The sequence below is a fragment of the Misgurnus anguillicaudatus genome, chromosome 20 (assembly GCF_027580225.2).
Source record: "Misgurnus anguillicaudatus chromosome 20, ASM2758022v2, whole genome shotgun sequence".
Classification (NCBI taxonomy): Eukaryota; Metazoa; Chordata; class Actinopteri; order Cypriniformes; family Cobitidae; genus Misgurnus; species Misgurnus anguillicaudatus.
The window spans coordinates 9,384,333-9,408,253 of record NC_073356.2 but is presented as its reverse complement, the minus strand read 5'-3'; the positions used below and the strand labels follow the sequence as shown (position 1 = coordinate 9,408,253).

The 23,921-nt window shown below is 38.9% G+C and overlaps 1 protein-coding gene across 1 annotated transcript in view; it reads right to left on the bottom strand.

Annotated features, from left to right (window-relative positions):
- Nucleotides 1-23,625, bottom strand: part of LOC129455167 (uncharacterized) — a 36,682-nt gene extending 13,057 nt beyond the window's left edge. Inside the window, 5 exon segments of the mRNA XM_073858713.1 lie at nucleotides 4,648-5,089; nucleotides 5,186-5,444; nucleotides 11,758-13,072; nucleotides 22,734-23,181; nucleotides 23,374-23,625. Coding sequence (XP_073714814.1) covers nucleotides 4,648-5,089; nucleotides 5,186-5,444; nucleotides 11,758-13,072; nucleotides 22,734-23,181; nucleotides 23,374-23,535 — 2,626 coding nt within the window. The 5' untranslated portion in view covers nucleotides 23,536-23,625.
- Between the last annotated feature and the right edge of the window lie 296 nt (nucleotides 23,626-23,921).

The window sequence follows — 23,921 nt, the reverse complement described above, 5'->3', positions numbered from 1 at the left end:
AAGGGTTACGAATCAAAACAACTCACCCATCGCGTAAAACAAAAGCAGGATCAGAATCTCGGTCTAGTTAAATGCTGTCGTGAAGCTCTCTCTATCCAGATGCAACAACTAATTGATCCTCTCTCGTTTTGTTCCAAACTCTTCTTGGGTCGTTTGGTTGGCCCGTATGCTAACAGGAGCTGAGACAACCAGCGGCAGACGGTAAAGAGTTATCCATAAGTCCATAAGCAAGCGTGTAGCCCGACAGCCGCTATCGCAAAGTTCCGCATTTGTCCACGACACTGGCTGCGTCCGAAACCTCAAGGCTGTGAGGACTTGTGGCCTCGCTGCCTCATGAGGAAATCACTTCGGACTCGGAGGCCTGAAGGCAGCTCAGAAAAAAGGCTTTCCGACGCACTTCAAAGGCAGCGTGTTTGAAATATGAACAGAGAGCGCCTTTGTGATAACTAATCACATATTTGAAAACTACAATACTAATTTCTCGCTAGAAATGCAATTTAAATGTGTAAAAAGTGAAAATATACGTTTATTTACACTAAATATGTGCTCCAGTCGCTTTCTTGGCCGCCATTTTATTTTTTCGAACTCGACCACTGTTGTCATGTGGGTTACGTCAGTAAAGGCGGTGACAAAGGGTCACATGGATATTAACATCATTGACAGCAGACTGCACTGCCCCGTAACAATGCTTTGAATGGAAATTTTCTCACGATTTACAAGTAGTTGAAAACATTACAGATAGTAATCAGCTGGACAAAATATATAACACTGGCCTAGTGGTTTTTGGACATTTTACTGCAAATATCTTACAAATTGCACCTTTAAAGAAGAGATGCACACAGGTAACTCGCGCACAAATTCTCTCTCTCTCTCTCTCTCTCTCTCTCTCTTCACACATTCTCTTATATTCACCATACAAATTAAACGATATGCAAAAATCATCCATTTAGCCTAAATAAACATATGTGTCTCTTACTCAAGTGTAGAGAACCCTCACGCAAGTGTAATGTTTATAGTGACGGATTAATTTCGAACTGTAATCAAACTGACTGGAACTACCTGTGCATTAAACAGTTTTTATGCACACCTTCCAGCCAATCAGAATCGAGTATTTAAACAGCCCGTGGTATAAGTTGAAATAGGACCTGAAGACAGCTAGTGAATTATATGAAAAACCATCAGATGAAGTACCTCCAGATGAAGTCATAAAGATAAATGTTGTTTAGTAGGGGTGCACCGATATATCGGCTGATGATGGTTGCTATTATTGCTGCCCGATGAAATTCACGTATGTCCAAAACGGTTACTTTTCAGGAAGTGAAAAAAAACACTGTATATCAAAAGCAGTTGAATGTAACGTTGTCATACTTGGTACGGCATCTTTACATGTAACCATATTCTTGCCAGTGTAATGATATAATCCACATTTGACCAAAATTGAGTTTAAATGGACATACGTGCATATTTTACAGTAACGGCGGTCGATACGCGTTCTTCTGATCATTAATTAGAATGGCGAGTCGCGTTTCATATTGACAGATGAATACACTCAATTTATTAAATAGCCTACCTCTTAGTTTATTAAATACGCTTAGTTTATTTAATATTTATTATACATTTATTAAATGTCTCTTGCAAACTATGAAGGGACAATGAATCAATACACTGACATGATAATGCTAGACCAGATATGTCCAGACTTTTTTTGCGGCAATCTACTTTTAAAATGATAAAGCCGACAAGTACAACGTCATGCTACTAGTATACCTTCGGCTTAAAGGCTCTTTGGGTATCTTACGGCAATTTTAGGTCCTCTTTCGTGAAACGATCCCAGAACATTTACGGGATGTGTTTGCATTCACACAGATGCTTGTCTGCCAATTTTATGGGTATTTTCTGGGAACAAAGTGTCACTGAGGTTTTGGTTTAGCTCTCAAAATGATGAAAATGTACATACAACAAGACGCAGAAACTCTTTTCTTATACTAGCGCTTTGGGTATAAGAAAGGCACATTACAAATGAAATGTATTATTATTAATATTATACAATAAAATAAAAACAATCACTTAAAATTACTTAAAACTAAAAATAATTCGAAATAATTTTTCAACAGTATGCATCTACACATTTATATCATGTTGTTAATATCGTATTAGAATAAAGACAAACATAACTAGTGATCAAAGACAAAATATTAGGGCTGCACAATTAGTCGCATGCGATTGTCACACGCATCTCATCAGTAAAGCCGGTTCCTTAATTTAGTAGTAAATCGGCATCAACTGCTTTCAGATGGAGTGGCATTTAACAAACAAAGAGCCGTAGTTCACTGAAAAGCTAGGCAATATTGCAATCATATGAATTTGAGTTTCCAAGCTTGGTGACACTTTTAGAATGAGATTAAGGGCCCTATTTTAACGATCTAGGCGCATTGTCTAAAGCGCAGGGCGCAACGTCTGAATGGGCGTGTCCGAATCCACTTTTGCTAATTTAACGATGGGAGGGATGGTTTGTGTGCCGAGCGCGTGGTCGAAAAGGGTTGGTCCTATTGTAATGGGAGTATTTTGGGCGTAACGTGCAGTAAACCAATGAGAGTCATAGCTCTCATCCCCTTTAAAAGCAAGTTGTGCTGGCACTATATCTAATCCCTATTTAGATGACGAACTTTGTAAACTGAAAAACTAAGCGGAGGAAGAAGATCCCCAGTTTAAGATTAATGTTAAATAATTGTGTTGTTTTTCACTTGTATTGAAATTTTTATTTTTTTATTAAAACCTTTAAAACCCGTTTTCATTTAGTCATGGAAGTAAAAAGCAGGCTTGTAATTGCTTTAAATGTATTAATATCCAATATCATCAAAAAAGAATTTACAAGTATGTAAGAAAGGGTTTGTACTCTAAAAATACTTTATTTGTAAAAAAACAGGAGATAAAGATTTTACAAACAGCTCTCCTCGCGTTTCAGCACTTTGGAAAGCGTTTTTTTAGCAAAGAGTTTTTTTAAGCATTACTTAAAAATGTTTCTCATCTCACCATATCCGCAGGTACAGAGTCATCATATACAATAAATCCGTGAGGTAGCATTAAAAAAAACATTTAAAAACAGATGCATTTGTTTAAAGCAAAGCATTATTTACTTAGCAGGCTACAGGTGAAGCAGCTCTTTGCGCCTTCTAATGTCTCATAATTAGTCCTCATTTATGTCCAAGAGACTCAATAATAATCTTTTACATTCAATCCTTTAATCTTTCATATTTAAAAGCATTTTTGTGCTGCTGCGCATTCATGTACTTTTTGATAAGCAAACCCGCGTTGTCCTCCCGTTTATAGGCGCATATTCCTAATGCGCTCTTTAAATAACATAAAACACATTGCGCCATTGACATTAGACTTTAGACTAGGTTTTTGTTGGTCAATGGCGTAGTCTATTTTAGTTGCCTCAAAATAGCAATGTGCCAACAATGCGCCTGAACCCACCTCGTTTTCAGACCAGAACGCCCATGGGCGCAAAAGGGGGCGCAAATGCATTTGCTATTTAAACAACGTGGCGCTAAACGTGAAAATTAGGGTGGAAACTAGCGAAAGACACTTGCGTCGCACATTGCGCTGCATTGCGCCGGGTGCCCTAAGTGTTTATTAAAGCCTACATGCCTGTTGCTCATTGGGGTGTTTTCCCAAACAGGGCTTATCCTACTGCCAGATCTTGGACTTTATTCGTCCTGCATGTTCTTGGAATGAATAGGTCAGCGTTATAAAGTTAATCTTTTAATGAATCTCAAATGAAGTATTACAGAGCTCTGGGTCACAGCTTTCCCTGTCACTACACAAAATAAATGCGAGCCGACAGTTGAGCTGCAAACGTCTCGCCTATCCCTCTGACCCAAATATTTAACGTCTCCTCTGAGGTTAAACCTTCACTTCTGCTTTTGGAAAGTCCCTGTTGCACAAATAGCTGTACATCCTGTTGTTTTTCGCACCCTGGCTGACTGAGCTGGCATTCTGAAAATCAACAAGCTAAACACACACACACACACACACACACACACACACACACACACACACACACACACACACACACACACACACAGCATAGTCTCCTCTGCAAACATAAGGTCAAACTATATCATCATTGCGCAATAGATTCATATGTAAGCTTTGATCATACACAACAAATAATACTGTTAATCATAAGCGTAACTTATTAATACTATGTGGTAAAATGCTAAATATTAATACTCATAAGTCATAACTGCTTTATAGTAATGATGATTAAAAGCAATGCAAATTTTTAATGATGCAAGGATATAATGTTGATGTGGGGAATGTTTTCTTTTTCCTTCACAGACTAAAATAAATGTTTGAGCTGCCTTAATTTAAAAACACCTTGTACTGATGTATCTTACAATATTACTGCCGTTTTGTCTCAAACTGCATGCTTGTATTGTTTTTTTGTAAAATCTACTTAATATAACTAATGTCTAGTACTGGATTAATCTGTCCTAAAACGTACCCTATAAGTACTAAAGATAAGATTTTTAACTCCTTTTGCATTTTTTTGCGTTATTTTTTATTTTTTACTGAAAACCCCTTTTAAAAAACAGTTACGTGACAGTTAAAAATTGTATAATTATAATTAAGAAAACATACCTGATGAAATTAAATCATCTGCATGATTGTCTTTATCAATGTGATCTTCCTCTTCTGTGGGTTTTCTTCTCGTCTTCATCATCAGGTTCGTGCAGTCGATCAGTTTGACTGAACACATCTTCAGTGTGGTCTGCAGAATCTGCTGCTGTTCTCCAGCGTTACAGACAGAATCCAGAGACTCTGTGGAGGTTTGATCAGTAGATTCCTCATCCTGTAAGCCCTGATTACTGTCACACACAGTGTCCTGAGCGTCTGTGGGCTTTGACTCAGTATAAGAGAGTAAAGTGAGACTGAGCTCTGAGTCCTGTGTGTGTCTGGATTTCTCTTCAGAGAGTTTAGAGTCCAGCAGTGGCTGTGGTGTGCGGCTCTGATCTCTGCTCATCCACACTGAATCCAGACATCCATCAGTCACATACACTGAAGATTCACAACAATCCACATCCTGACAACACAACACACTCAGTGTAAGATTATAAATGATTTGATGTTGTCAAACAGACAGAGTGGTTCATGTAAAGGATGTTTAAGCTGTACAAACCTCTCTCTTCACTCCTTCATCTTCTCTTGACCTCAGCTTTGCCTCCAGATCAGTTCCTACTGATTTACAGCACATCTCATCTGTCATCATTAACACTAAAATACACAGAGACAAAACTCTGTTTACACTCAACAAAACACTCAACTTTTTACAGTCTATGAGAAAAACACTGAGGATACACAAACACATCCAAGAGGGGCTGGCTGCAGACCATGGGCGAGTGGAGCTCCACTCTAAAACAGGAAACACGTGACGTACACTCTCAAACAGGAAACACGTGGGCTGCGTTCAGCCCTGATAAAATGTTGTACAACGTTTATTAAACAGAAATGATGATGTGTTGAACACCGTATTTTGATGACGCAACAGTTGCAACTACGGTAGCTGAGAGGCCATTCTTTGAATTCTTTTTTAAATGTTTCTGAAGCCTGATGAAATCGTTATAAATGTGTGTTTAATACTGTAAAATACCCTCAATGTTACAGTCACTGACCTTGCCCTCCAGAATGAAAGACAACATTCCAACTTGAACCCATTGTGCGAGCTGTCTCTTTAGTACCCGATGGTTTATATGCAGTCAAGCTCAAAATTATTCATACCCTTTGTAAATATGACCAAAAAAGGCTGTGAAGATAAATCTGCATCGTTAATACTTTTGATCTTTAATTTAAAAAAATCTACAAAAATCCAACCTTTCATTGTAGAAAAATAATTTTAAAATGGGGGAAAATTTCATTATGAGAGATATATTTTTTCCTAATACACACTGCTCACAATTAATCATACCCTTTTATTCAATACTTTTTGCAATACCTTTTTCCCATGAGAACAGCTCTGAGTCTTCACCTATAATGTCTAATGAGTTTAGACAACACCTGAAAAGAGTTAAGAGATCATTCCTTCATGCAGAATCTCTACAGATCCTTCAGATTCCAGCTCCATGTTGGTGCTTCTTCTCTTCAGTTCATCCATTTTTTTCTTTAGGGTTCAGGTTAGGGGACTGGGATTGTCATGGCAGAAGCTTCGTTTTGTGCTCAGTGACTCATTTTTGAGTTAGTTTTGATGTTTGTTTTGGATCATTGCCCTGAAGGAAGATCAATCCATGGCCCATTATATGATTTCTAACAGGGACAGTCAGGTTTTGATTTTTTATCTGTTGGTATTTCATAGAATCCATGATGCCATGTATCTGATCAAGATGTCCAGGCACTCCAGCAAAAGAATAGGCCCACAACATTAAAGATACAGCAGTATATTTCATCTTACACATGGGGTACATTTTACCCCTGAGTGCACCAAACTAATGTTGAGTGTTTGCTGCTAAAAAGCATTTTTTTTTGTTTCATCTAACCTCCACTCTAAAACAGGAAACATGTGAGGCTTGTTCGACTTTATGTGGCACCGCAAGAACCGACAGCCGGATGACGTCAAAGTACCGCAAGAACGATTAGAGAAATCATATGAAATCTAACTTCGTCTCGCTCTCGCGGTTCTTTGACGTCATCCGGCTGTTGGTTCTTGCGGCGCCGCATGAAGTCGAACAAGCCTGTGACCAACCGTGTGTCTCAATCAGCTCCCTTGTTCAGTAGTCAGGGCACTGATCAGGGAGTCGGCCATTTTAAGGGCTGTCTCAATCGCAAAATCCGTTCAGTGCACTGGAACGTTCGATCCCTAAAAATTCCCACAATGCAATGCAAAAACCAGTGAGCATCGATGGTCCCTATGTTCCCTAACTGGAAATCACGTGACCTTTTCTGAAGCTCGCCAACCGAACATCACGTGATCCAACTCAATAAACTTTATGAAATGTTACAGAACTTTTATAAAGACAAACGTTTGTTTTAGTTGTAAATATAAACACACATTGCTACACAGTAAGGGACCACAATCTACTCAATATTTAAAATAATAATATTTATTTAAAATTGTAAATATATTTATTACATTTAAAATGTAATTATGCCTCCAATTTTATGCACAGATATGTAAGAGAATAATTACAGCATTTTTCACAATGTACTGTTTTTAAAATTAAGTCAGAGAGATGTTGGTTTTGCCGGTTGTTGATGAGTAACAGCTGTGAGTGATTACAACGCGCTTAAGCAGCCACGTGACAGAAAAATAAGTGAACATTGTCCCATTGTGAAGTGAGCTAGGGTCCTTACCAGTGCCCGAACCTGTGTACACGGGGTGCGTTCCACTCCAGTTTTAGACACACACTCGCGAACTTCCCTAAGCACTTCCCCTCGGGGGAATCCCTGTCACCATTTTGAAGTGCGTTCCACTTCGTCAAGTGGACGAGGGAAGTTTGTATGGACAGACCCTCGCTCCCTCGATTTTGACCGAGGGAGCGAGTCTGCTTCATATGTACACTTCATGCAGCTTCATATCCCACAATGCAACACGATTGTGACATCACTTCAGCAACTCGCGCTTTGCACATGGAGGGGGCGGTCTCCAGTTTCCATGCGATCAAGGGCTTAGGGCGATCCATTTGAACCCACTTCAAGTGTTCTAGCAGTAGTGGGCACTCGTACAATGTAAGAAATGACGTACATCCGAGTGAACGAGACTGAGGGAAGTTAGCGAGGGAAGTTCATAAAAAAACAAACTGGAACACAGGGACGATAAAGGCCCTGTCCCAAATGGCGCACTTCATGTAGACTTTCGGTCTCGTGGCCTTAAATTGCGCGTTCTCGCTTAGTCTATGAGTCCGTAGGGTGTCCCATCTGTCATTTTTACACTTTGAAGTGTGCTCATCAGCGCCTCCTTTGCCCCCTTGATGCGGTCTTCAGCAAAGCCCGCACTGCAGCAGGCTTCGCGCACTTTACCAACCCAGAAGTCCTTGCGAAAGGGCAATCAGACCAATCAGACGAAGGAAGGGAGGAGTTCACACTGACGGGCAACTTCCCTACCTATTTCCGGTGTGATGCTCGAGTCTTTCCCAAAATACGACTCCGGTGCACCCACGTGGACTCGCATCAAGGGTCCCTAAAGTCTGGACTATGTGATGTCATCAAAGTGTGGACTCTGAGGAGGACCACAAGTCCGGAGTGTGCCATTTGGGAGAGGGCCATACTGATTCACGACCTCTGGAGCTAGGGAACGAATTGAGACACACGGCAACACTCTCAAACAGGAAACACGTGACGTCCACTAGCGAGCGAGCGGCAATACGTCACCTAATATTCACGCATAATAAAAGTAGTTAAAATACTTGGAAGCGGTATGCTAAGCTTTACGGTTTCTTTAATAATGTAAATTGGACTCGGGTTTGGACATTACCTCAAAAGTTTCTTCTTGCAAATAAAGTTAAGGAAATTTCCTGAAAAAAAACTTTATCCTAAAAAAAATTATACGAAAGATTAAAGATGATATTGATTTAGAATGCTCGTTTTGCAACTGTTACATTGAAACAACTTCTTACTTGTTTTGGTCTTGTCATCGCACTCACATATTTTTAAAACTTTTACCTTATCTTATAAACATTAGGTTGTTACACTCTCTAAAGGATGAATGCTTTATTATAAATTGTATTTTTATTTTTGTGTAAACTTCACATCAATGCAAATTCATAGAAAAAAACTTACATTCTTAGTGTTTGAAAAAGAGGTTAAGTTAAATATTGTGGTAATGTTAAAATCTAAAAATAGTAAAGCAATTAGAAATGACAAAATGCTCCTCCTATAATATTTTCACTTCGTAAGAGTTTTTATGGCATTTACAGTTGTGTTCAAAATTATTCAACCCCCCAATGCTGTTAAGGGTTTTAGGGAATTTAGTGTACATTTGTAATTGTATTCAGAATGAAATCCTACAATGACTTCTTAAAGAACCATATGCAACTAAAATGACATCAATTGGTTTTGTAATATAGTAGTAAATGTTTGTTTTGTGAATTCTTCATTGACACAATTATTCAACCCCTTAAAGAACTACCACTCTGAAGAACAGAGGTTCATTGAAGTGTTTTCAATCAGGTATTGAAAACACCTATGGATGTCAGGGAACAGCAATAAAGCCTAATAAGCACCAATTAGGCAGCTTTAAAATGACTGTGATACTCAACTCCTTCTAAACATTTACTGGTGTGGTTACAAACATGGTGAAGTCAAAAGAATGGTCCAGGAAGACAACAGAAGAGGTGATTAATCTTCACAGGAAGGGCAATGGCTATAAGAAGATTGCAAAGATGTTAAACATACCAAGAGACACCATGGGAAGCATCATTCGCAAATTCAAGGCAAAGGGCACTGTTGAAACGCTTCCTGGTCGTGGCAGAAAAAAGATGCTAACTGCGACTGCTGTGCGCTATTTGAAGCGTAGAGTGGAAAAAAGTCCCCGTGTGACTGCTGAGGAACTGAGAAAAGATTTGTCAGATGTGGGTACTGAAGTTTCTGCTCAGACAATACGGCGCACCCTGCGCACTGAAGGCCTCCATGCCAGAACTCCCAGGCGCACCCCCTTGCTGTCTCCAAAGAATAAGAGTCGACTGCAGTATGCCAAAAGTCATGTGGACAAACCACAGAAGTTTTGGGATAGTGATCTGTGGACTGATGAAACAAAATTAGAACTGTTTGGGCCCATGGATCAACGCTATGTTTGGAGAAGGAAAAACAAGGCCTATGAAGAAAAGAACACCTTGCCTACTGTGAAGCATGGTGGGGGGTCAATCATGCTTTGGGGCTGTTTTGCTTCTGCAGGTACAGGGAAACTTCAGCGTGTGCAAGGTACCATGAATTCTCTTCAGTACCAGGAGATATTGGATGACAATGTGTTGCAGTCCGTCACAAACCTGAGGCTTGGGAGACGTTGGACCTTTCAACAGGACAATGATCCCAAGCATACCTCCAAATCCACTAGAGCATGGTTGCAGAAAAAAGGCTGGAACATTTTGAAGTGGCCATCGCAGTCACCAGACTTAAATCCGATTGAGAACCTCTGGTGGGACTTAAAGAAAGCAGTTGCAGTGCGCAAGCCTAAGAATGTGACTGAACTGGAGGCTTTTGCCCATGATGAATGGGCGAAGATACCCGTAGATCGCTGCAAGACCTTGTGTCAAGCTATGCTTCACGTTTAAAAGCTGTTTTAACTGTAAAAGGATGTTGTACTAAGTACTAAGATTGAATGTCACTTGGGGGTTGAATAAAACTGATAATGATGTGAGCACAGAAAAGACATTTGTGGTTATTTCATTATAAATGTTATGTTATATTTGTCTGACCTAGACATGCCTCTTTGATGTAATTGTAAGCAGGATGACTGAATGATCAAAATCAATGTCAAACCGGCCAAAACAATCAATTTCAGTTGGGGTTGAATAATTTTGAACACAACTGTACTTGCAAAAATATTTTCCTATTATTATATTTTTATTGATTGTTATGAATTTAAACATCCTAAACGTTAAATAATATACTTCTGTTTATAATTTAATGATCATGTACCCTCTTTATTTATATCTTATTTAGTATGTGTCTATGTTCCCTTTTTTTTATGTGTTTCTTTCTCTATATTGTTATGTGTTTTCTTGCTGATCTTGCATGTAAAAAAAGTTGTTAAACAAAGGAATATGGCACATACATTTTTTGACAATAAAAAAAGCTTTTACGGTTTATTATTAAACTAATGCGCTGAAGGCTTCTCGTCCATCAACTTGCACTACAGACTTCTAAACATAGTAGTACATTTAAATTCCATATTTTGAGGGCCTCCACCATTTGTTCATGTTTATTTTTGATGAATTTGTTTTATTGAATGAAACATTAAATAAATGTATACTAAAATGTATACATTTTTTTAGCACTAAATCAGAATTTTGCATTTAAAGTTAAATAACCTGACATTGATTCGATAGTTATGGATGTGACATTTGCAGTGAAACTCAAGAAAATGCAGTTATTAATAATACATTGAACAACCTCTTTACAGTTTACAGTAGAGTCCATGCAACAGCTTTCAGTCTATACTCAAAGGTTTCTATTTTAGATGAGTGAAACATGTAATGTTATGCGTTTTGGATCAGACAAAAAAGGACAGTTTTTGAGAGAATACGCTGTAGGAACTCTATAAATTTTACTTCGAAAATATCAAAGTATCGGGAAAATGCTTTAAAAACTTTAACAGACATTGCATGGGTATTTGAACAATGTATGTAAGTTATAAGATTTGCAAGGAATTGACTATATACAAATCAGCAACAGTGAAATAATAAAGAATCCACATTTCCACAATTCAACCAAGTTTAATTGTTTTTAAGTAAAAACAACATGAACAAGTGTTAAAGAAAAGGTGTGCCGCGTGCACACACGCACACACACACACACACACACACGCTCACACACACGCGCACACACAGTACATAAGGGTTAAGGCACTATGATGATTTCAGTGTAGTTTGTTCTTCAGTGTCTTTCTTCTGATGATACTGAAGACTTCCAGAATGAGTGAATCTCTCTCCACAGATCGAGCAGACGTAAGGTTTCTCTCCTGTATGAAGTCTCTCATGGATTTTTTATTTACTTGAATGAGTAAACGTCTTATCACACTGTATGAGTTCTCTGATGCCTTACTAAATTATTATGCTGCTAAAACTCTTCCCACAAACAATACAGTGATGAGGTTTCTCTCCAGTGTGAATTCTCAGATGAACTCTGAATTAAGATGGATTATTGAATCTCTTTTCACAGTGAGAGCAGACGTAAGGTTTCTCTCATGTATGAAGTCTCTCGTGGGATTTTAAGTTACTTGACTGAGTAAACGTCTTGTCACACTGAGAGCATTTGTAAGGTTTCTCTCCAGTATGAATTCTCTGGTGTTTCATTAAATATTTACGCTGCCTAAAACTCCTCCCACAGACACTGTGATGAGGTTTCTTTCCAGTGTGAACTCTCTCATGGACTTTTAAGGAACTTGACTGAGTAAACGTCTTCTCACACTGAGAGCATTTGTAAGGTTTTTCACCTGTATGAATTCTCTCATGGATTTTTAAGGAATTTGACTGATTAAACGTCTTCTCACACTGAGAGCATTTGTAAGGTTTTTCACCTGTATGAATTCTCTGATGTATCATTAAATGTGCACGCTGCCCAAAACTCTTCCCACAGACACTACAGTGATGAGGTTTCTTTCCAGTGTGAACTCTCTCATGGATTTTTAAGTGACCTGATTGAGTAAACGTCTTCTCACAATGAGAGCATTTATAAGGTTTTTCACCTGTATGAATTCTCTGGTGCTTTTGTAAGCTAGCCTTTTCACGAAAACTCTTCCCACAGACACTACAGTGATGAGGTTTTTCTCCTGTGTGAATTCTCTCATGGTTTATCAGACTAGATTTATAACAGAAATGTTTATCACAGTGTGAACATTGATAGCGTTTCTCTTCAGAGTGATTTTTCTGGTGTGATTTTAATGAAGCTGAAAACCTAAAGGCTTTGTCACATTTACTGCTCTGATACGGTCTCTCATTGGTGTGTTTAAACACATGTGTCTTCAGATTGCCTTTTTGTCTGAATCTCTTCTCACAGTGAGGACACTCGTATGGTTTTTCTCCTGTGTGAATTCTCTGATGAGCATCAAGACTTTGTTTGGTGGTGAAGTAATTTCCACATTCAGTGCAGCAGAAAGACTTTTCACCACTGTGTGACCTCATGTGAACTTTCAGCTGAGATAAGAAGACAAAATTCATCCCACACTGCTCACAGTAAATCTTCTCTTGTAAGGTAGTAAAGCTGAGGTTCGGTTCTGTGTGTTTTCTCTCATGTGTCTCTAAATGTCTCTGTGAGCTGAATGTCTTTCCACAGGTGATGCAGGAAAGAGTTTGTGCTGTCAGTCGATCTTCTGATGTTGAGGATGTTTCTCCAGCACAACATGATTCACTCTTCACATCTAAAAGAAACATGATAGCCTACAATTAAAATTTTCTTTTACTCTTATTTACACAAAGAAGCACAGTGGTGTAGTCTAGATTTTTGTAGTGAATATACTGTGATTTTCCCCTCATGCTCACTCGTCCCAGAGCGACACCCCATAAGCACCACCACACTCACAGATACATACAGTATAAATATTCATGTAATTGAGAGCATTCTGAAAGTGTACTCGTAAACAGTTGTTATCAACATGTCAGTTTATTATAAGCAAGAAAACACTTTAACAGCCAATGGCATTTACAGCTGGGGAAACTGGACTGATTTTTATACAGGTTTACTCAACATTAAACTCAAGGCCAAAAGTTACTCAGAAGAATTTAATAAGCAGTTTAATGCAATGCTGAAGTCGACATTCTGAGTCATAAAATCTGTTACCGCCGCTCTGGACTTTTACAATGCATCTCTTGCAATATCCACTCCTCACCGCATGTTGTTGTATGTTTTTACTAAATACAACAATAAATAAATACGTCAAGTTTGACCACCGGAAGCGTTTGCTATTTTGAGCATTCAACCCAGAGGTGTTTTTAGTTCACAGCAACTGTTTAAAAACTGTTTGTGTCACTTTCAACCGGTCGGTGTGTTTCCACTAAACTCCGACACTAATGAAAGGTAGGTGGGCAAAATATATATCTTTAATCTTGGTACTGAAACATGGTAATCTAAATGTATGGAGGAGATGGTATTTAAATAAATCACAGAAATTTGGCAATCACATTTCAAGTAGACTACAGTGAAGTATAACTTTTTCCTCTGATTTCTAATATTAAAAATATAACTTCAATTCTCAACAGATTTTTACAATCCGGGTATCTTTGTAAATGGTAATGTCTGCTCTGTCTAGTCATGTGATACACTTTGAGCTTTGGGGTTTTTGAAAATGCTGTTATCCTGTTTACAATCTTCAGTTCATGCATGGCTAACACATGCATGAAAGGAGAAAAATTACCCACTCTTCCAATAATTATTATGTGACAACTATTGATAGCAGGGCTTTGAACCAGAATTTTTTCCCAATTGGTTTGTTCTGAACAGAAACAGTATTTTAAAGTTTCCGGTTCAACCCTAAAATTTCCTGAACCGGTTAGAACAAAAAATAAAGTTCCTGAACCAGTTCCCGAACGTTCCATGTCAATGTGGGACATAAGTAGGCTGATCATTAGGACATTAAACTTAAATTGTTAGTCTACATAATTTTCCTTAAGTCTCTATCTTGTCATCAAACATTATATAAAAGGCTACATTATGTAAGCGGCATAACTGCGCGCGCACACACAGATGGAGGACAAATTCCAAACGACGCTTCGGGAAGAAGATGCAGCCTAAACAGCTCCACATAAAGTGTAAATTATGTTGTTTTTCAGTGCTTTATTCGCCAAATGTATTTTAACAGACTACAGTATTAGACACAGTAGCACAACTCTCTCTCAAGTTTATACATCGAGAGTTCTTTGAAGGGCATAGGGATAATCACGTTTGATTGGAGTTGAGCCGGACACATTTAACCACATGTGCGTACAGTAAATGGCTCACTTAAGTGCCTTTTTGTGGTTAAATTGTTTAAAATCACTTAAGTATGAACATTTGCAAGCCTTTGAAATACGTGCAAATCATCAACTTTCACCCTATTTAAATTTGTGTATTAATCCGTGAATCGCATGCGAGCCGAACCGTGGGTCGTGATCTGTACGGAATGGATCACGGATCAACTGCAATCCGTTACACCACTAATTAGTATTAAAACAAACATCTTGAGATACTTGGTAGCCTAGAATATTTACCTCTTATGATTAAGCATTAGAGACTTGGGCTTGAGTGGGCTACTTGCTGGTGGCAAGCTTCTCATTTCTCCGGTGAGTCAACGACGACCGGAAGTGAAGTTCACAAAGTCATATTACACAGAAATCTTGTCAAAGAACGAAAAAAATAACAGTATTAACCGGTTACCATTATCTTAAATAAACGGCTCTGTTTTGGAACATATATTTTTGGAAAGTTTCTGGTTTCGTTTCTGTTCCTTGCAAAACATCAAAAGTTTCTGATTTTTGTTTTCATTCCATGAACCGGTTCAAAGCCTTGATTGATAGCTAACATTACCATACAGTAATTTAAATGGTGTAAAAGTTTTTAACAAGTATACATTTAAGATGGCCATTAATTAACTCTCATTTACATAGTTCTTGGTATAAAAAGCTTATTTTTTTCATATGATCAGTGCTTTAAGTGGGCCGGAACGTGCCGGTACTCAGTACCGCCACTTCTAAATATAGCTCTTGAGCGTACCACCACCTCTCCCTGAGCCCAGAACGTGCTTTTAGTGTACCGGAACACTCATTTGCACATCTGTTTAAATCAGAGGTTTTAATCCTTTGGCTGCGCTGCCGCTTAGCGCTCTTCACAATGTACACTTCCTAATTCGTCCCACCGAGAGCAGAGACTACATTACCCATACACCCTTGAGTTTACAAGTTAAAAGCGCATGGGTCGCCTTTGCTGTCAGTCAGCCTCAACGTGGTGTGGAGAGGTGTGTGTTTGTGTGTGAAACGCGCAAACATAGCTGCTCGGTTAAAATGAAAAAACAATGAACACTTAATATGCCCTCCTTGTTTTAGACTCTGAGTAGTAAAAGAACAAGGTCAGAATCAGAGGACTCGCTGGCTGACATCCCACCAAGCCAGAATGATAGCTGCATGTCAGACGCAAGATTTTTCCAATACCCTTTTGTAGGTACTGTACGTGATAATCTCTGCTGTCGGGGCTGTCAGTTTGGTTCCCCTCGACGCAACTTTGGATTTCCTCAGGCGATGTGCAGAGTAAAAACATTCTTGAAATTATAATAGACATTAAGTTTAATTGCTAAACTACAAGTACAACAAAATTTCAATGAATTTGAACTAGGGATGTCAAAATATGCAATTTCCCATATTCGATGATCACTTAAATTAATGATCAATCAATCGAATAATCGTTAACAGTAATAGTGCAATAAGCCATTACAGCAGTGACATATAGCCAATGACATAAAAGTGTGCGTAAAAATGCCAGCTTCCTCACGTGAATTAAACGTTTTTATTTTGTCTAAATAACATGCTAGTGGGATTGTAAAATGAGTCAATGTAGTTGGTGTTTTGATAAAAATCATCAATTGAATCTCGTAATGAAATATAATGACTAATAGACAGAGTAAACTCCGCCTCATAACGGGCACTCCGCACAGTCGGATGAAAGTCCGTGCGTCCATGACAAAATACTTTTTCATTATCATCAAGTGTTATTTTTCTAGTTGTTCACCTTTCTTTCTGAGTCGTTGATACATCACTTGTTGTAATTATATCCAAGAAGCACACAAAGGGCATTTTTCCCGTCGTCACCTCAGCTTTAGACCTGCGGCGTACTTTCAGCAAGATGCTTATATTATGGAGACTTCAACCTTCCATTAGAAAATCCGTTTAGCGTGTAGCGCCTCAGCCAGTAATGATGATGATCAATGATATATGTTGGGGGCGTTCAGAGTGTAACGACAGTCAGTTACAGTTTACATTTAACAGTTTCTTGCCAGAATGTAAGTTTTACATTTTAATCTGTTTATTAAAAACGGCTTCTGGTCTCCTTCCCTGTGTAAAGCAGCGTTAGCAGCGTTGCTATGCTAATCTTGCAGGCTTCCCTGAAGAGGGTCTTTGCTTTCAGTATCCTAACTGTGTTTAGATTTTCGGCATCGGAACCTCTCAGATCCACTGCGGATGCCATTTCGTTGCGTTAGCAGCCAGCCTCGTCTCGAATGAGGTTATAAAGCCCAAGTGAGTGTTTGGCATCAAGCATCGTTGTGATCATGGCTAGTTTAACTTCTTCGCGCTTGTTTAATTTTTTCACCAGCTGTGTATGTGCTTTGCGGAGGCGCCGGACACACGTGCTTGCTTTGTCGACAATCGTTAATTTTTATCGATTTAATTCTTATCGACAATTAATCGAAGAAAGTTGTCTTTTGATTTGTTGAAATAAACCGGATTTCCAGGAGACGCGGTGTCACGTTTAGTTTTGGTCCCTGGAAAACTAAGCTCTGACATTCCAATGAGGAAGAGAATCAGTCTTGTTCACGTGGATAATAATGCCAGTTAGTTATCATGATCAGCTAAACATTGGATTCTCAAAAATATGCAAATCTTGCAGCATAGACTCTCTAAAAGACGTCCAAGAGTTTTGCTTGAGGCAGTTAGTGGAGTCAAAAAAAAAAAAAAAAAAAAAAAATCGCAGTTGGCATTCGGTTTACCTAACCCCTAATCCCATCAACATTACCATCTCATCCACTGTCTCACTGTTATTATCATAGAAATGGGTTCACACCTTAAAGAGTCATGAAACACTAACCAACACTTTTTTAGATGTTAAAGGTCACGTTCTTCCTGATCCCATTTTTTAGTTAGTGTGTAATGTTGCTATAATAGCATAAATAATACCTGAACAATGATAAAGCTCAAAGTTCCCTGTCAGGCAATATATTTTCTTTAACAGAATTCCTCTTTCAAAGCCTACAACGAATGGCGGTTTGGACTACAGCCCTCTACTTCCTGCTTTAATGACGCCAGGAAAAGGGTTTTTGGACTAAACTCCGCCAGCATGAATACGTCAGTCACCAGCTTTGGCTCAAACGGCTCTGCTAAGCTAAGCGGCTATCGAATCACAACACACTAAACAAACTACACAATCAGAACCCGATACGTATTCCTGAAGGAGGGACTTCACAAAACAAGGATGACATCAGCCTGTTTTGAGGACAGTGAAAACACCGCTACACAGATAAGTAAATCGCACATGGACACGGTTCTGTATAGTAAAGTAAATGTGACTGCTGCGCCATTACGCACACTCTGTAAATACGTTGGATGATTTTCCACGCGATGCTGTCAGGACTAAACTCACCATCAACTGAATTTGCTCGGGAAAGCTACGGGAGGCAGGTGGATTTTGATCTGTTCTGAGAAACCATGTGTTGAGGACTAATCATTATTTTCAAACTATTATTTCAACTATAAGTTTTACTTGACCTTTGTTTAAATTATATTACATTAATTGAATTATTTCTGTAATACTGCTATTCTTAGTAAATCTTAGCTTGTATTAGTTGCCCCGCCTACTCATTGCCGTTCGTCTCACAGCGTCCCCGCCCATTTAAGTAGCATTTTTCAAAATGACAGTGAGGTAGACTGAAGCTGAAACAGTGGGGTTTCACGACGCTTTAAGGCCGGGGTATACTTGTTTTTCTGCATCTGGCTCACGCGCCCACACATCAGTATAGCTTTCAAAGTATACTCATAGCGGCTAAGCACGAATGGCCGTGTTCGACATGGACGCAATACAAATTATTTCTTATTCAAATTATCACTCTAACAGGCCGTCAGGGCAGCACTGATTTGGGGACATTTACAGTACATTAAAACATTTAGGATAGGTGAAGAAAAGTAGCCGATCCATTGCAAACACAGTTTAGAACAAACAACAAGAAAACAAAGAACAGGAATCAACATTATGGTGACGAAAATGCTCTACAGTTTCTGTTCTTGGAAGAAGTAAAAAAAAAACGATAGTGTGTGTGTGCAAATGCTGTCTATTTCCTTTGTATACTTGTTTGAAGTGGAGTGTCCTGTCTAAATATTTTCATGCTCATGTGCTGTTGTACGCGGACTGTACGCGTTTGGGCAGCTCGCGGACAGTGTGCACAGACACCGCGGACCCTCCTGATGACAAAAATGACGTCATGCGGATGGCGCGCATACGCAGACGTCCCTAGTATAATTCGTTCCCACTTAAAATGACTTAAAACAACTTGTAATTATTTTTCAACAGTATGCATCTACATGTTTTTATCATTTTGTTTATATTGTATTAGAATAAAGACAAACATAACTAGTGGTCAAATACAAAGTATTAGGGTTGCACGATTAATCGCATGCGATTGTCACGCGCATCTCGTCAGTAAAGCCAGTTGCTTGATTAGTTAAAAATTCATATCCCAGTATTTTTTTTAGGAATGGCGGTATCCGGTATATATCCGGTATGTCTTACAAAAAGGATAAAAATGTTACTTGAAAGTCAAAGCCTTTATTTAAACAGTTTGCATAATCTTTGTGGGTGAAGTTGTACCATAAAGTTGTAAACACTCCTTAATACACTATCTAATAAACTTCAAATCAAAACAAAAATTAATCCTATACCATGCAGTACAATATAAAAAAATCATCTTTGTTAGAGCCTTTATCTTAACTAAAATGACTGTATGCTAATGTCCTTGATGGGTGGTAAATGTTTGTCATACCAAAGTTGTTTAGCTGGGTTTAGTTGACTTTACAAACCAGTGAAGTTCTTAATCGTTTCTTTTTTAAACTTTGCTTTGTGCACATGGGCATTATCATGTAATATGATCTTTAATCTATAATATAATTATAGAAAAGTGTCCTGGCCATACTTTTGAAATTATTATATCCATAAAATTAGAAACACACAATTCTCATTAATATACTGAACTGTCTGTAGCATTAAGATTTGTTGTCACAGAATTTACTAAAGTACTCAAACCTCTTCATTAAAAGGGGGTGTCACAGTCATTTTGTCCTTACAGTGTATTCCAGTCACAAAAATGGACAAAACTTAAAAAACCTATGATCCAAAATAATAAAGTTTATACAACAGATGTGGTTCTGGAATCTGATTGGCTATGTGCAAACTGAAACTATAGACGGGTTGCAGGTTTACAAACATTACAGGGTGCGCGCGCATCCAGGAGGCAGAAAGCCCGCTTGCTGATCTGATCCGCTACTGCAACAACCTTAATTATTGAAGCGTTCTTTATTGTTTGTATATAAATAAAACTTGATTTTAGCTGGATCTGTTTTTCTGTCTTTATTTTTGCAGTGTTACTGTCATACATGTATAAATTATAATGTTAGGCTAGTAACGTAATAGTCGCATCTACTGGTATGTTAACATCAGGCACCCAGCACTGACTCTGTTGGTACTATTTTCCCTGCAACAACTCCTTGGCATTTTGACTTACAGACACCGCTACTAGCATACAATGCACATCTCTCCTTTCTGCCTCTCGGTTGCGCACGCAACCAGTTAATGACGTCGCCGTGCAACCCGTCTATAACGCGCACACATTCAGCACGTTTAAACTGTCACCGTTTTATTCACACACATCCTCCCTTACTATTTCTCACTAATAATTTTATTAATTCACACTAATAGCTTCACTGAAGCAGCACAGTCATTCGTTACTAATTCTAAAGTGACGTTTTAAAATTAAATAACGGAGACTTGTTTGTGGCTGTTATATTGGGCTTTGAGTCTGAGGAAAAAGTTCACCACAAAATAAAACTCCTTCGGAGTTTCTGCTTTATCTACTCACTTGTCCCATCGAACTGATGTATAAACGCAATATCACTCACCTGATATTGCTATAATAGTGATGAGAAATAACTGCAATAGCGTATTAGATAAATAGGTGTTGTGATGGAGCGTCAGACATGTTGGTGGGACGGAAGCACACATATGCAGCGGTAACTTAATTCCAATGATCTCTATGTAAAAGCAGATTGAGGAGACATTTTATTTTAGTCTTGAACTCAATTATTACAATCCTCCGAGTGCATCCAGCCGCAGTTTTTGAATGTACACATTCATGAGGCGCATCCAAGCGTCACAGAGTTTCTGCGTGCTTCTCCATGTCGCGTACTAACTTACTTTGACAAGCGGGCTCGCACAGAGTGCGTGTATGCACGCGTGAGTCTCATTAAACCATATCGATATTAACGGTATTGGCTAATTCCACCTCGCGTGAGGAACCCATATCGATATATCCCCTAAATCTGATATACCGCCCAGCCCTAGTGACAATCGCATGCGATTGATCGTGCAGCCCTATATTAAAGGCGGAGTGCACAATGTTTGAAAGCCAGTGTTGATATTTGAAATCACCTAAACAAACACGCACCTACCCCAATAGAATCTGGACCTTCTTTTGATAGACCCGCCCCACACATACCTAACCCAGGCAAGGATGACGGTTAGTAGACACGCCCCTTACTGCTGATTGGCTACAAGTGTGTTTTGGTAATTGGCCCGACTCCCTTTTCCAAAGCGTTTTTCAAACATTGTGCACTCCGCCTTTAAAGGGAAACCAGGCAAGTCTGCGTAATATTTCTCTACGAGCTCCCCCTAGTGTCTGAAAGTAAATGCTTTCAATCACACTGTCGTAAAAACGAACTGTTGTCCCTCCCCCCTCGGAACCAAGTTTATCAGCTTATTTCCAATCCAGTTAGGTTTTCCTTCTGTCAAGGGTTTTCGATGCTTCTTCCCCGGCTCTGCCATTTGCAAAAATCGCTAGCCGTGTTTAGCTCGCCTAGCTCTGTGTTGTTTGCTGTAAAGTGATACTGCTTCTTGCGATATCTGAGACTTTGCGAGACTGAAGGACACCGGGTCGGATACAGCGAAGTTGCAAGTGGGGTATTCTTCCTACAGACGGTAGGGGCGGGCGAGAGAGACTTCATTTGTCCGGTAATGAGTCATTTAACCATATACCGACTTACAAAGATGATTTATTAACATAAAAATGCTGCCTTGTGTCCCTTTAAATGCAATGCAGTGAGTAATCCACTCATAGATATGTATAAAAGCTAGATGTCTTACGGCGGAGTTTCTAACGTCATCACCTGGTGGCCATCTTACCTCAGACAGCTCGCTCACTCGTAGCATTGAGTTTAATGGTGCAGGTACTTTTAAATGACCATAACTTGCTCAATTTTCTACCGATTTTCAAACGGTTTTGGTTTTTTACAAACGTTATTAACGTGGCTATAATTCTAGATGCTTTAACATGTTTCATGATTTTTTTATTTATTTTTAGTATAAGTACACAGTGTCATAGGTACATCTTTGATGTTTATAACAAACCAAACCGTTTGAAAATCTGTAAAAAAAATTGAGCAAGTTATGGTCATTTAAAAGTACCTGCATCATTAAAACGCAATGCTACGAGTGAGCGAGCGCCCTGTGGTAAGATGGCTGCCAAAATGCGGACGTTCCACTCAACTGGTCAGCAGCGTGGGCGAGACATCTAGCCTTTATACATATCTATGAATCCACTATTTTTAAGAGGGAAGACAAATGAATGAATGATTTTCATTTGTACAAAAGACTTTCACAATCCTTGTAGCATATGGTGACACTTTAAGAATGAGATTAAGTCTTTATTAAAGCCTACATGCCTGTTGCTCCTTGTGGTGGTTTCCCAAACAGTGCTTATCCTACTGCCAGACTAAAATAAGAGCTGCCTTCATTTAAAAACACCTTGTACTGATTTATCTTATTATATTACTGCCATAGTTTTGTCTCAAGAACCACGCTTGTATTGTTTCTTTGTAAAATGTACTTAAATACCCTAATATAACTAAGGTCTAGTGTATTCATCTAAACTGCCCCTATAAGTACTAAATATAAGATATCTTTAACTACTTTTATGTTTTTTTTGCGTTTCTATGTTTTTGTACCAAAAACACCCTTTTATAAAACAGTTGCTAACGTGACAGTTAAAAATTGTATAACTATAATAAGAAAAAACATACCTGATTGAATTAAATCATCTGCATGATTGTCTTCCTCTTTATAATTGTGATCTTCCTCTTCTGTTGGTTCTGTTTTTGTCTTCATCATCAGGTTCCTGCAGTCGATCAGTTTGACTGAACACATCTTCAGTGTGGTCTGCAGGATCTGCTGCTGTTCTCCAGCGTTACAGACAGAATCCAGAGACTCTGTGGAGGTTTGATCAGTAGATTCCTCATCCTGTAAGCCCTGATTACTGTCACACACAGTGTCCTGAGCGTCTGTGGGCTTTGACTCAGTATAAGAGAGTAAAGTGAGACTGAGCTCTGAGTCCTGTGTGTGTCTGGATTTCTCTTCAGAGAGTTTAGAGTCCAGCAGTGGCTGTGGTGTGCGCCTCTGATCTCTGCTCATCCACACTGAATCCAGACATCCAGCAGTCACATACACTGAAGATTCACAACAATCCACATCCTGACAACACAACACACACACACACACACACACACACACACACACACACACACACACACACACACACACACACACACACACACACACACACACACACACACACACACACACACACAGTGTAAGATTATAAATGATTTGATGTTGTCAAACAGACAGAGTGATTCATGTAAAGGATGTTTAAGCTGTACAGACCTCTCTCTTCACTCCTTCATCTCCTCTTGACCTCAGCTTTGTCTCCAGTAACGCCACCTCTTTCTTCAGCTGAGAGATTTCTGTGATGAAATCATCAATATCCAGCATGGACAGATCAGTTCCTACTAATTTACAGCACATCTCATCTGTCATCATCAACATCTCAACACTAAAATACACAGAGACAAGACTCTGTTTACCCTCAACAACACACTCAATTTCTTTTCACTGAGGAAGATACACAAACACATCACACACACGAATTCTTTCTTTCTTTCTTTAGTGGGTTTAGCGGTGGACTAAAACGCTGCAGAGCGCCTCCTTCTGTACTGGAGAGGAAAGAAGCCAAACCCTGTGTCTTACTGGTGAGGACCCTAGCTCACTTGACATTGGGACACCGTTGTTCACTTATTTTTCTGTCATGTGGCTGTTTAAGCGCGTTGTGATCACTCACAGCTGTATCAACAATATCTCTCTGACTTAATTTTAAACAGTACATTGTGAAAAACGCTGTCATTATTCTCTTACATATCCGTGCATAAAATTGG